We start from the raw sequence: 14,314 nt of genomic DNA on the forward strand, positions 1-14,314 counted from the left end.
TCATAACCAATCCTGTCGTCGACTGCGGCATTGTTAATGATTGGTGGATTTTTATATAGAAAAGGATATTCATAGATATTATCATATTATTAATCCTACCATACAGATGATCTCTGTTCAACAATTATTTTTAATTTATTTCCGAGTGTACCTATATGTTATTATATGCACGAGGGTTCACTCCAATTGGTTCAATGATCTTAATTCTTTCTTTCAGAATCCAAATAATCACTGACTCAAGACTAAAATACAAAATAAACACATTTAATATAACAAAAACAATATATATACACTTCAAACAAATATTACATAACTAACTACAAATTAATTGGATCCAAGGCCTTTTAAAAATAAACTTATACTTAAGACTAGACTAAACACTTTGTTTGCACAATGACAAAATGTTCATAGCCAGTTTCTCTCTCTGTCAAGGCCCTTTTCCGAAGATATATGATGACTCTATTCTTCATTTTTACAGGATCCTTTCTCATCACTTATGTAGCACCCATTAATTCTTCCTGACTCAATTCGGTCTCTTTTCCAGTAGAAATAATAGTCAGATCTGGTGTCCTTAATACAGATGAAACTTCCTAATCAGAGTTTTCTCGAACATTCCTTTAGAACATAAATAGCAACTTCTTTTATTCACTAATTTTTATTGACAGTCTTAACTCTTCCAATTAAAAAAACTTAGTTCTATAATTCCTTTTTCGGAATCTACTATAAATCTTTCAATTAGCGTTTCCTCTAATATTCTGTTTAAAACGTATATAGCAATATTTTCTTTTATTTATCCACATACTTATTCTACATTAAAACTTAATAGTTCCACGATTCTTTTTTCGGAATTTACTGTTAATTTTCCTCTGACTGTCAAAAAAAACCAACTCAAGTTCCTCTTAATCTGAATATCTGTCGGCCTGTGTTCTAAATTCTTCCCGAAATAATATCCTTGTTTACACTCCTGTTGCTTCAATACCGAACTTGTCAGCTGTCAATCACACATCAAACTTCTCAGCAAGCATGCACACTCCATGAAACTAGTAAGCAAGAAGTTAAGTATAAATAATGGTTGACACGTTGTCTCCATTAGCGACAAGAGAGAATGTCTTCATAAAACACAACTTTTGATAATTTTAAATTACAATAAAATTCTTGTAAGTAATACAAATATCAAATATAGTAAGTACATCAATTTTTTAACTTCTTTACATATCATTTTTGACAAAACAATTTCAATAACGGGCACATTGCAAGTGCCGACAATGCGTGTTGTTATGAAACTAAAACTAATAAACATTCTAACATAAACAATTCGTAAAAATATTCAAAATTTTAATTATGATTAAAGCGTTTAGTCTAGTCTTAACTGTAAGTTTATTTTTAAGAGGCCTTGGATCCAATTAATTTGCAGTTGGTTATGTAATATTGTTTGAAGTGTGTATATATATATATATTGTTTTTGTTTTATTAAATGTGTTTATTTTGTATTTGGGTCTTGAGTCAGTGATTATTTGAATTCTGAAAGAAAGAGTTAAGGTCATTGCACCAGTTGGAGTGAACCCTTGTGCATATAATAATATATAGGTACACTCGGAAATAAAAAAATAATTGTTAGAAACAGAGATCATCTCTATGGTAGGATTAATATTAAGATAATATTTATGAATCTATATATATATTTAAAAATCTATATAAAAATCAACCGAATGCCCCATTGACACCATATAACTGTAGCGTATTGAATAGCTTCTCTCTTGGCACCTTGTCATATGCCTTTTCCAGATCTACAAAACTTAAATACGGACCTTTATTATATTCCCATGCTTTCTCGACTATTTGTCGTAAAGTGAAGATCTGATCCTGACAGACTCTATTTGGCCTGAATCCAACTTGTTTCCAAAGCTTTTCTTCCACATTTCTTCTCAACTGTTTCTCAAGTATACTTGTATAAATCTTACTAGGAACACTCAGTAGGGAAATACCTCTGTAATTTTCACATTGTTTTATTTCCCTTTTTATCTATGAGTATTATGAGAGCTCTACTCCAATCTGGGCCACGTCGTGGGTAGGAGGCTTCTATTATCCATCACTTCTTCCGTCCTCAAGAGCGGTTTCCTTGTGTGCAATCAAGGTTATCTACCCAAATAGTCATCTTCTATTCCATTATATCAAGCAAAATTTACCAGTAATTTAAGACTTGAGATACGTAATGAACAGTCCTTGACAAATTACTAACGAGAAGTGAAAGATGTGCACGATTGTAGGCCAGTAGAGAAAAAGCAACTATTAAGAAGTGCATATGATTGGTGCGATATTAACAAAAGATCATGCTACCCAAACAAAACCAGCTGACGATTGAATTGAAATGCTAATTCTCTTAAACCGATTTCCATAATATCTGAAATGCATTCGCTATATATTTGTTAGTTTTAACACGTTCGTTCATGATGGGGGTGGTGTAGTGTCAAGCAAAACCATATGTTGCACCTGCTGTATATAGTATTTTCTGTTGGAGGGAAGATGTGATTCATTAGTTAGTGTTTATATTCCCAGTTGTCTGTAATTGCACTATTTGTTGAGAAATATATTACACAGTCTGCAAATGATGTCTGTGAACCTTATCCAGTAACACGATAAAACTAATTGCTTTTCATGTTTCTGTAGTATAATGGCTGTTGGGGATAGCATATTGTTTACTGCAGAGAGCGAATTATCACTGAAATGTGAAATTCGGGGCGAATAGAGACTCGCAATTTGAGTAGGAGAATTCATGCATAATATAATTTAATATATATATATATTTATATATAGACTATAAAAGTTTATGAAATTCACATTGTATGATACTTTATGGGTTATTTCCTTAAGTATCTAATAAGTGGGTTCTAAAATGTTTAGATTTAGTATGTATGACTATAATTTTTTTATTAAAAAAATATAATCAGCAAATATTTAACTGTCAATGGGAAATGGCACCTTTTTTATTTGGTAAACTAAATGCTGTATTTTTGTAAAATATCTTCTTGCCGTAATACGGTTGAACGAGCGCTGTGAGGCAGGCTGCCTCTATGCTACATCCTGTCGACAGTACTGAACAAAGCACAGCGTAAGAATTAATTCATGGTCTATCTTAAACTAACAATTTCCACTAAAAATATAATAAACAATCGAGAATATTTATAAAATTTTCGCTGGCTCATGCTTACTCTGTGAAATAAAATCTGTGGTAATATTAATAACGTTTCACTTCAAACGATATAATTCAAGAATAAGAAAATTTATATATTTTTTTCATTATTTCCCGTGGTGAAATGTCGCCACTGCCTTCAAGTGCTCCTTGTGCGGCGCACAATCTGCACAACTGCACAGCTCGACCCTGACTCCAATCATTGGGAATTCGTCCCTCTGTCCAGGCCTTTTGAACTATGCAGTGCAGCCACTGTAAGATTTATACCTCTATACTTCAGCATTTCTGGTCGAATATCATCTACTCCTGCTGCCTTTCCACATTTCAAGCTTTTGATGGCTTTTTCTCTAGTTTTCATGTTCACCTTTATCATCTATAATTCCTTTTACAGCACTCTTTCCTCTATTCCTAAGCTTCTTCAAGAACTTCCAGAATATCTTGCCAACTTCTTGATATTTATTTTCTATGTTTTTACCAAAGTTTTCCCATGACTTTTGTTTAGCTAGTTTTACACAGTGTTTAGCTTTCTTACATTTGTCTCTGTATTCTCTGAGAGTACTAGCTGACTTATTTGCCAGGAACTTTTGATATGCTTTCTTCTTTTCCTTCACTGCTTCTTTAACTTCCTGTGTCCACCATAGAGTTCTGAATTTTTTTTATCCTTGCAGACAACCTCACCACATGTCTCTCTGGCTGAACCAATCAATGTTTTCTTCCAGGTTTGCTGCTGAATCTCCAAAGTTTGGTTCCTATTCTCAATCTCTTTTATTTTTTCTTCCATAATCTTTGTGTATTTTAATCTCCTGTTCACATCTGAGAGCTGCTCAACTTTTATTCGCTTTAAAACTTTCTTCATGTTCTACTTTTCAATATGAAATTCAATTTTATCCTGCTCAAGACTAAATGGTGATCACTTCCAATTTCAAATCCTCTGTACACTGTGGTGTTCTGCATCAGTGAGAAAACACACTATCAACAATAACATTGTCAATGAGACTTTTCTTATTCCTTGCCTCTTCTCTCCATGTGAATTTGTGCACATTTTTATGTTGGAACCTTGTGTTAGTAATAACCAGTACTTGTCCTGAGCAGAAATCCAACAGGTATTTGCCATTATTATTAGCTTTACTCTTTTCTCCAAATTTTCCCAAAATATTTTTGCATTTCTGACACTCATTTCCTACTCTGTTATTTAGATCCCCAACAAGGACCAACTTTTCCTTTTTCATTGTGTCAGTTGCTTTCTCTAAAGCCTCAAAAAATTCCTCCACTTCTTAGTAGAGCCTTCTGTGGGACCATAGGCACAAATAAGTCTCATTGTCCAGTTCCCCATTCTGATATTTGCATATTTGCCCACGTAACTCTACTTGAGGCAGTCTCAAGTAGAGTTATGAAGAAGATTAGCCATTCAAGAAGATTAGCCTCATATTTATTGTTGAATACTATGGCTACTCCTTCTTTTCCTTGATTGTCATTGCCTGAATATAACATTTTGTATTTATTGCTCAGAAAGATCTCACCAGTTTTTGTCTTTTTTGTTTCAGTCACCCCTATTATGTCGATCTGGTACTTATTTAGCCCTGGTTCCCTGGCAAAAACAACAGGAGCCTTGTTTAACTAGGTGATGTCCCAGCTGTCATGAAATTCTGTCATGTTGTACCATTATTTTGTATTTTGGTTGAAGCCAATAAGAATACAATTTGTTAGGCTAAATCCCAAATTGCCAAGCCCATCCTCGTTCGTTCAGTAGATTCCTAACAGGGTGCACCACAAGAAGGTGAGGATTGGACATTAGGTCAGAAGCCCTGGTCAGTTCTCCGCATTCCTTTAATGTTATAAAGCTATGCAGCTTCTCTCAGTTATACAGCTTAATTTTCTATAACATCGTCGTTAAATACTCTTATAGTATGTGTGGATAGGCTTATGTGTTCGTCAGACATGTTGTAATAGGTTTCACAGTATTAAAAGAACACAGATGGTTAAGAAAATAACTATTTATTAACTTAAAAGCTAATATTTCGCTGGTATTATATCCAGCATCTTCAGAGCACACAACACAAAGTTTGTTTTAAAGGCAAGACAACAACAATCCGGTGTAACAGTGGGGACAGTATAAGTGATTGCAGCATGCAACACAAGACTAAAGTCCTAATATGGCACCATCTAGGTTAAAAAAAAAAATTAAAAAAAATTCAAAGTTTTGAAATAGTAGTCCAAATGATAAAAAATAAAAGTAATAAATATTAGTTTGGTCTTAGGATGACTGTCTCCCAAATCTTTGGTAGATTTATACAGCCATACTTGTTAAGGTTTAGAGTATGTTTCAAGGCTTCTATTGATTCCAGGAACAACCTCTCTGACTTGTAGAAGCTTCTGTGCATTACTTTTGTTTCTTTCCAATTGATCCTGTGTGCAGGGGTATCCAAAGCATGGTCTGCCAGACCTGACTTACCATAGCAAAAGTGTTGGATATATTTTTTGTGTTCACTGAGGCAGATGTCCACATTTCTTCCTGTCTGTCCATAGTAGGCTTGATGGCAAGAACAGGGCACTTCATAGACACCTGGATGTGATAAAGGAGTGCATTTGTCCTTAGGTGAGCAGATGAGAGTTGCTAATTTTATATAAGGTTTAAATACTGTGCGTAATTGGTGTTTGTTAAGCACCCTAGATATCTTTTCAGATGTGCCTTTAATGTATGGGATGGTAATGGTGTTGTTGTAGTCTTCTGTGGTAGATAGAGGGGATTTATGGGTAGCATTTAGTATGTTATCTATTTTACGGGGATTATAACCATTGTTTAAGAAGGTTTGACGTAGGTGAGAAAGTTCAGCAGTGAGAGCAATGTCATTGGAACAGATTGCTCTAGCTCTATTGGTTAGTGTTTTTAAGATACCATATTGTTGAGAAGGGTGATGGTGTGATTGTTTGTGTAAGTATCTCCCTGTATGTGGGGGTTTTCTGTAAACAGAATATGATAAGGAACCTTCTGGAAGATGTGTGATCAGTGTGTCCAAGAAAGGCAGGCAGTCATTGGCTTCTAGTTCCATTGTAAAGTGGATTTTAGGATGCTGGCTATTTAAATGCACTAAAAATGTATTCAATATGTCTGGGCCATGTGGCCCAGACACATTAAGTCCTAATATGTGGCCATATTAGGACTTTAGTCTTGTGTTGCATGCTGCAATCACTTATACTGTCCCCACTGTTACACCGGATTGTTGTTGTCTTGCCTTTGTAACAAACTTTGTGTTGTGTGCTCTGAAGATGCTGGATATAATACCAGTGAAATATTAGCTTTTAAGTTAATAAATAGTTATTTTCTTAACCATCTGTGTTCTTTTTATACTCTTATAGTAGTTAGTGTATTATTTATTATCAAACCAATTCATTTCTATATATCAGTTCTAGTTCTGTTTTCAAACCAACTCAGATCCATTGGGATCTGAATTGGTTTGACAATTGAACTAGATCATCGGTTCCCAACCGGTGGTATGCGTAGCCCTGGGGTTACTTGCTGGGCCATTCAGGGGTACACGAAAAATAATCAGTAATGGCAGAAAAAAAGTAAAGTAAACAAAATGCAAAATTAGTTATGGAACAATAAATGTTAAGTTTGAATCACCGCTAATGGAGACACTTCAAAACCTCTTGCCATTTATTAATACTGAACTATTGGAGAGAGCTTTTTCTTCTTGCACCTTCATAAAAAATAAGTACTGCAACAAGCTTAATGCAGGTCCAGATTTAAGACTGTATCTTGCATCTTTTGAGCCTGATTTCAAGAAACTAAGCATCAAAGCAAGCTCAACGATCTCACCAACAATGTTTCAATCGGCTAGTGATCTGTATACCGATTATTATAAGCTTTTCAGATAACACAAATAAATATTATTAATAATAATAAATCAAAAGTTTGTTAAATACTTGATCATCATTATCAATATTTAACATGAAGCTATACTTATTTCTGTGTTATGAATATTGTAAAATTAAATCTGTGGTTTGTACTTTTAGTGTGGTAATTTTCCTCTCCCAACTCATTACCTCATTTCCACTATTTTATATTAAGATAGGCACTGAACAAAAGTGTCAGTATTTTAAAAACAAGGGGTACAATTTATAGAAATGGGTTTGAAAGGGGGTACACAAGTGGAAAAAGTTGGGAACCACTGAACTAGATAATAAGTCAGCTCTAAATATAGTGTTGTGTGTTTCACTTCTTCTTACTGGTATTCATATCAATCCTACCAGCCTTTCCTCCTTCAGTAGCTTAAATGGTCATGTAGACTTTATAGTAACTTGATTCAGCGATTAATTGTTAAGAAAGATATCATAAACACCTTGATTAATGTATGTATTTTTGCTGTTTAGATTTGGAAGAAGTTAGAAATGATGTAAGATCCAGACTATGGTTCACATATAGGAAAGATTTTCCTGCTATTGGTAAATATATATATATATTCATAAATACATATTGAACAGTTACCTGACCTGTTTTTCTCTATATTTACTTGAATTGTGATGACTGTGTTTGATTTTTAAACATACTCTTCTCTTCTTGAGAAGTATCAAAATTTTCAATTAAAGTTCAAGATACTTATAAAATCTTCTTCTTCTAGGTTCATGTTTATAAAATTGTTTTGGCAATTTTATAAACCTGAAATCAATTTCCTTCAGTTCATTAAAAAAAACAAAATGTTTAGCAGTGCTGACTGACAGCAACAGAAGAACAAAATAAACATTATAATTAAGCCACTGCTTATATTTTACAAGCAAATATTCTTTCATAGTGCACTCTGAGGACCAGATTTAAAGTAATTATACAGCTGACATATGATAGACTGAATGTAATCTTAAAGTCACTGCCTTCCAAATGTTTGGTAAATTAATGCAGCCTTGTTGAGATGTGGGGGTATGCTTTGTTGCTGATTCAGACTCCAAAAATAATCTCATACTTGTAATGGTCCTTATGTAATATTGTAGTTTTCTTCCATTTAATTCTATGTGATGAGTTGTTCAGCATGTGATCTGCCAGTCCTGACTTGCCATAATGATGATAGCATATAAAGTTCTTCCTGTCTAGTCATAGTAAGCTAAGCTACAAGCACACTCCTGGATGTATTAATAGGTTATGTTTATCAGTGACGTCGCATGCCCATTTTGGTTGGGTGTGCTATCATGACGTATGCAACCCGTGCTACAAAATTCACATCACTTTGACCATATGATTGCATTTTTATTGATGTATGAAAGTTAAGAAGTGTACAGCACATCGGTGGTCATTTTAATTGGTCTAATACAGTTAATTGTAGGATAACTTGAAATACTTTAATTTATCAATTAATTATAACCAAATCTATACAAAGTGGGGATGATATGCTTGTTTTAAGATACTGTATATTAGAAAACAGTAATGAAGGAGAATGCTATATTTGGTTGGTATATTTGAATTACTCAAAGGCGTAAAATTTGGAAGAGAAGGATGAAACTTAGCTCCTTCGACTACAATACTGTTGACCACTGTAAATATGGGCAAAAAGGTTATTATAAATTTATCGAAAATTATATATTAAAAACTTGTCTATATTATATATAAAAACTTGCCTGCCATGTCAGTTCACACTTGACGCGTGCAAAACAGATGAACTCGGAAAACAAAAACAGCAACTCATGACAAATGACAACATTCAGTTGAATTGGTTGACACAGTAACCAATCACAGCTTCTAGGTGCTATTGACTCAGAGCTTATCCTGTCTCTCCTTCTGAGCAGTTTAAAACTACTAGAACGATAAGAATTTGGCTCACTGCATCATCTGTGCATTTTGAATTCCCACCAGGTTATTAACACAAATTTGATACAATGTTTATGCATCAAAAAGTGTCCTCTTCTTGAATCATTAGTATATTGTGTTTACTTTAAGGAATCACACAAAGTCTGGAAACAATTAGGAGAGTCTTTAACATGCAAAAAATATAATATCAGTTATATTGCTATTCAGTGAATGAGCACCGCACACCTAGCACACCCTGAATATTCGCCTCTAGTGTTTATCCTTTTGAGAACACATAACAGTTGGTAGTTTGGTGCATAGTTTAAAAGTGAAATGAAGATCTACGTGGTAAAAATAAATTTTGATCTTCTATGTCAGTGGATTTGGGGTGGGGCATTAATTTTTTGTTTTACTTGAGTCTTAGCCAGTTTCAAAAAAAAAAAAAAAATTAAATTGGATAAGTAAGTTCTGTTGTAAGAGCTGTATCATATAGTGACAAACAAATGATTAAAGACGGCTCCTGACCTAATGTCTAATCCTCACCTTCTCGTGGTGTACCCTGTTAGGTATCTACCTGGATATTGAACAAACGAGGATGGACTGACAATTTGTGATTTAGTCGACCAAATTGTGCTCTTATTGGCTTAAACCACAATATAAAATAATGGTTCAACATGACAGAATTTAATGCCAGCTGGAGCGTCTCCCAGTTAAACAAGGCCTCTGTTGTTTTCACCAGGGAACAAAGGCAAACAACGAAAAGTCAGCTACTGGAACACACACACTCAACTCAACATCACCAGAGTTCAAGATTGGTGCTATCAACATAAGAAGCCTGAATGGTAAAGAAATGGAGCTAGCTGAGGAATTAGATAAGTACCAGATCGACATAATAGGGGCGCTGAAACAAAATAGACAAAAACTGGTGAGATCTTTCTGAGCAATAAATACAAAATGTTATATTCAGGCAATGACAGTCAAGGAAAAGGAGGAGTAGCTGTAGTATTCAACACTAAATACAAGCCAATTTTCTTGAATGCAGACAGTCTCAAGTAGAGTGATGTAGACAAATATCAGAATGGAGAACTGACAATGAGACTTATTTCTGCCTATTATACCACAGAAGGTTCTACTAAGGTAAAAGTGGAGGACTTTTTTGAGGCTTTAGAAAAAGCAACTGACAATGAAAAAGGAAAAGTTGGTCCTTGGTGGAGATCTAAATAGCAGAGTAAAAAATGATTGTCAGACATACAAAAATATTTAGGAAAAATTTGGAGAAAAGAGCAAAGCTAATAATAATGGCAAATATCTGTTGGATTTCTGCTCAGGACATGGACTAGTTATTACTATCACAATGTTCCAACATAAAAGTGTGCACAAATTCACATGGAGAGAAGAGGCAAGGAATAAGAAAAGTCTCATTGACTATGTGATTGTTGATAGTGATGTTTTCTTGCTGATGCAGAACACCAGAATGTACAGAGGATTTGAAATTGGAAGTGATCACCATTTAGTCTTGAGCAAGATAAAATTGAATTTCATATTGAAAAGTAGACCATGTAAGAAAATTTTAAAGTGAATAAAAATTGAGTAGCTCTCAGATGTGAACTGTAGACTAAAATACACAAACATGATTGAAGAAAAAATGAGAGTTTGAGAACAGGAACCAAACTTTGGAGATTCAGTGGCAAGCCCTGAAGAAAATTCAGCCAGAGAGTCATGTGGTGAGGTTGTCTGCAAGGATGGAAAAATCAGAACTCTATGGTGGGCACAGGAAGTTCAAGAGGCAGTGAAGGAAAAGAAGAGAAAGCATATTAAAAGCCCCCGGCAAATAAGTCAGCTTGTGCTCTTAGAGAATACAGAGACAAATGTAAGAAAGCTAAACACTGTGTAAAACTAACTAGATAAAAGTCAGGGGAAGATTTTGGTAAGAACATAGAAAATAAATATCAAGAAGGTGGCAAGATATTCTGGAGGTTGTTGAAGAAGCGCAGAAATGGAAGAAAGAGTGCTGTGAAAGGAATTAGAAATGATAAAGTTACATGAAAACTGGAGAAAAAGATATTCTTGTTGTATGGGGTAACTACTTCGAAAAATTGCTAAATGAAACAATCAGTGACAACACAGTGGTAAAAAAACACTCGACAGTCATGCAATCAGGAATACATATCCATACTCGAAGTAGAAAAAGCCATCAAAAGCCTGAAATGTGGAAAGGCAGCTGGAGTAGATGATATTCATATAGAAATGCTCAGGTATGGAGGTATAAAAGTTTTATAGTGGCTGCACTGCTTAGTTCAGAACGCATGGACAGAGGACGAATTCCAGATTATTGGAATTCATATTGTACTCATTTTGTACCCATATACAAAAAGAGAAATAAAACTGAATGTGAGGATTACAGTGGTATTTCCCTACTGAGTGTTTTTGGTAAGTTTTATGCAAGTAAACTTGAGAACGATCGTGGAAGGGAAGCTTGGTGAAGAACAAGCTAGATTCTGAATGGCCCAGTAGAGGCTGTCAGGATCAGATTTTCACTTTAAGACTATAGTCAAGAAATCATGGGAATATAACAAAGATCTGTAATTTAAGTTTTGTAGATCTGGAAAAGGTATGTGACATAGTGCCAAGATGCTTCAGTTGTATGTTTTCTGTTTATACAGTATTGTCAATGGAGCATTATATTAAGCAATACTTAGTTGTTACTTGAATTGTAAGTCAGCAGTTAGAATTGAAGGAAGTATGTACCAGATAGAAATCACATTATCTACATAGCTCAATTAAATTAAAAATTTCTACTGCATCAAGGGCGGGTGCGGTTAAAGAAGCGAGCCCAGCAGGTGGAGAGGATGTTGCGAGTGGGAACACTGAATGTTGGAAGCATGACTGGAAGAGGAAGAGAGGTGGCAGACATGATGAGGAAGAGGAAGTTGGACATTTTATGTGTGCAGGAGACAAGGTGGAAAGGGGGAAAGGCAAAGGAACTGGGAGATGGATATAAATTGTTCTACTCTGGAGCGAATAACGAGGGAAGAAATGGTGTAGGAATTGTGGTGTGTGGCAGAATGAAGGGTGAAGTACTGGACGTGGGTAGAAGGAACGACAGGATCATGCGAATGAAATTGGGTCTTGGAGAAAAGCGGGTGGTTGTATTATGTGTATATGCCCCGCAAGTTGGTTGTACAGCAGAGGAAAAAGATGAGTTCTGGAACGTGTTAGATGAAGAAATGAGGGAATTGGAAGAAAATGAGATGGTGATTGTCGGAGGAGACTTGAACGGACACATAGGAAGACAGAATAGAGACTGTGAAAGGGTGCATGGTGGCCACGGAGTGGGAATGATGAACCAGGAAGGAGAGAGGGTTGTGGACTTTGCAGTAGCGTTTGATCTGGCAATTGTGAACTCGTTTTTCTTCAAGAGGGAAGAACATTTGATAACATTTAGAAGTGGTAACAACAGCTTACAAATTGACTACATTTTGACTAGAAGAAAACATCTTAAGGTTGTGACAAATTGTAAGGTAATTCCAACAGATCAAGTAGCACAACAACACCGACTGCTGTGCGCAGACTTTAAATTAAGATCGAAGATAAGAACTTCTGGTTGCCATGGGATGAAGACAATTAAGTGGTTTCGCTTAAAAGAAGAGAGTGTGAGGAATCGTTTTAGGGAGAGAGTGTTAGAGAGGATTTCGGATGGACTGGAAAGTGTACAAGATTGGTGGAAACATAATTCAAAAGTAATCCTGAGCTGTGCAATCGAGGTGCTTGGTGAGACATCTGGAAAGATTAGAGAGCAGAAGGAGGGTTGGTGGTGGAATAATGATGTACAAGTGGCAGTGACAGCTAAGAGGAAGGCAAAGCAGAAGTGGGATGAGTCAAGAGTGGAAGAGGACAGAGAGGTGTACAAAGAGAGAAAGCAAGAAGCCAAGAGAGTTGTGGCACAGGCGAAGGCCATGGCATATCAAGATCTGTATGATCAATTAGAAACAAAGGAAGGACAGAGAAAAATTTACCAACTAGCGAAATGTAGAAATAAAGCAGCTAAGGACATCTTACATGTGAGGCAGATCAAAGATGCTGAAGGAAGAGTATTATGGAGGGATGTGGACATAAGAAACAGATGGAAAATATACTTTGAGGGACTTCTGAATGAGGAAAATGCAAGGACTCACAGAGGAGATGGGCAGCCTTCTGAGGGGATGGTGCAGAACATCAGTAGAATGGAAGTGACGGAGGCCATGAAGAGGATGAGAAATGGAAAAGCGGTGGGCCCTGACAGAATTCCAGTGGAGGCATGGAAGGCACTGGGGGAAGAGGGAATTGACCTGCTGTGGGACCTGTTCATGAAAGTTTGCCAACAGGAAAATATACCCGAGGAATGGAGGGAGAGTACTCTTGTTCCCATCTACAAGGGTAAAGGGGATGCACAAGACTGTAAAAATTACAGAGGAATAAAGTTGATGTCCCACACAATGAACATCCTAGAAAGAGTTCTTGATGGTAGATTGAGGGAGGAGGTGGAGATTGCAAAGGAACAATTTGGCTTCATGCCTGGTAGATCAACAACAGATGCTATCTTTGGGTTACGACAGATGATGGAAAAATATCGAGAGAAACAAAGGGAGCTACATCTGGTATTTATTGATCTGGAGAAAGCATACGATAGAGTGCCAAGGCAAGAAGTCTGGAGGTGTCTGAGGGAGAAGAAGGTGCCGGAGAAATATGTCAGGTTGTTGCAGGAAATGTACAGAAATGTGAAGACAAGTGTTCAGACCTGTTTGGGACAGACAGAAAGTTTTCAAGTAACAGTTGGCTTGCATCAAGGGTCAGCATTAAGTCCGTTTCTGTTTAATATTGTGATGGAGGTGGTAACAGAGGAGGTGAGAGAAGATGCACCTTGGACAATGTTGTATGCAGATGACATCTTGTTGTGTGTAGATACAAGAGAAGAAGTGGAAACTAAACTGGAAAGATGGAGAAAAGTACTGGAAGAGAGAGGTATGAGACTGAGCAGAAGTAAGACAGAGTATATGTGTTGTGCAGTGGGCGGTGGCCAGGAGACAGACCTGGAGCTGGAAGGAAATGTCATCAGGAAGGTGAGAGACTTTAGATACTTAGGTTCGACAGTGGAAGAAGATGGAGGAGGTGAGAAGGAAGTGGGATGCAGGATACAAGCAGGTTGGAGGAACTGGAGGGAGATGGCTGGAGTGTTATGTGATAAGAGGGTGCCGATCAATCTGAAAGGCAAAATTTATAGGACAGTAGTGAGGCCAGCTATGACATATGCTATAGAAACTGTGGCCCTGAGGAAAAATAACATCAGCAGGATGGAAGTAGCAGAGATG

At 36.2% G+C, this 14,314-nt stretch overlaps 1 protein-coding gene across 1 annotated transcript in view; it reads left to right on the forward strand.

Annotated features, from left to right (window-relative positions):
- The window catches only part of LOC150094962 (cysteine protease ATG4B-like), a 215,536-nt gene that overhangs the window by 13,028 nt on the left and 188,194 nt on the right, over nucleotides 1-14,314 (forward strand). The window contains exon 3 of the mRNA XM_090410953.1: nucleotides 7,565-7,636. Coding sequence (XP_090267079.1) covers nucleotides 7,565-7,636 — 72 coding nt within the window. The remainder of the gene's footprint in view (nucleotides 1-7,564; nucleotides 7,637-14,314) is intronic.

Source organism: Typopeltis vanoorti, chromosome 21 (genome assembly GCF_054136105.1).
Source record: "Typopeltis vanoorti isolate ZY-2024b chromosome 21, IOZ_Tvanoo_1.0, whole genome shotgun sequence".
Taxonomy (NCBI): Eukaryota; Metazoa; Arthropoda; class Arachnida; order Uropygi; family Thelyphonidae; genus Typopeltis; species Typopeltis vanoorti.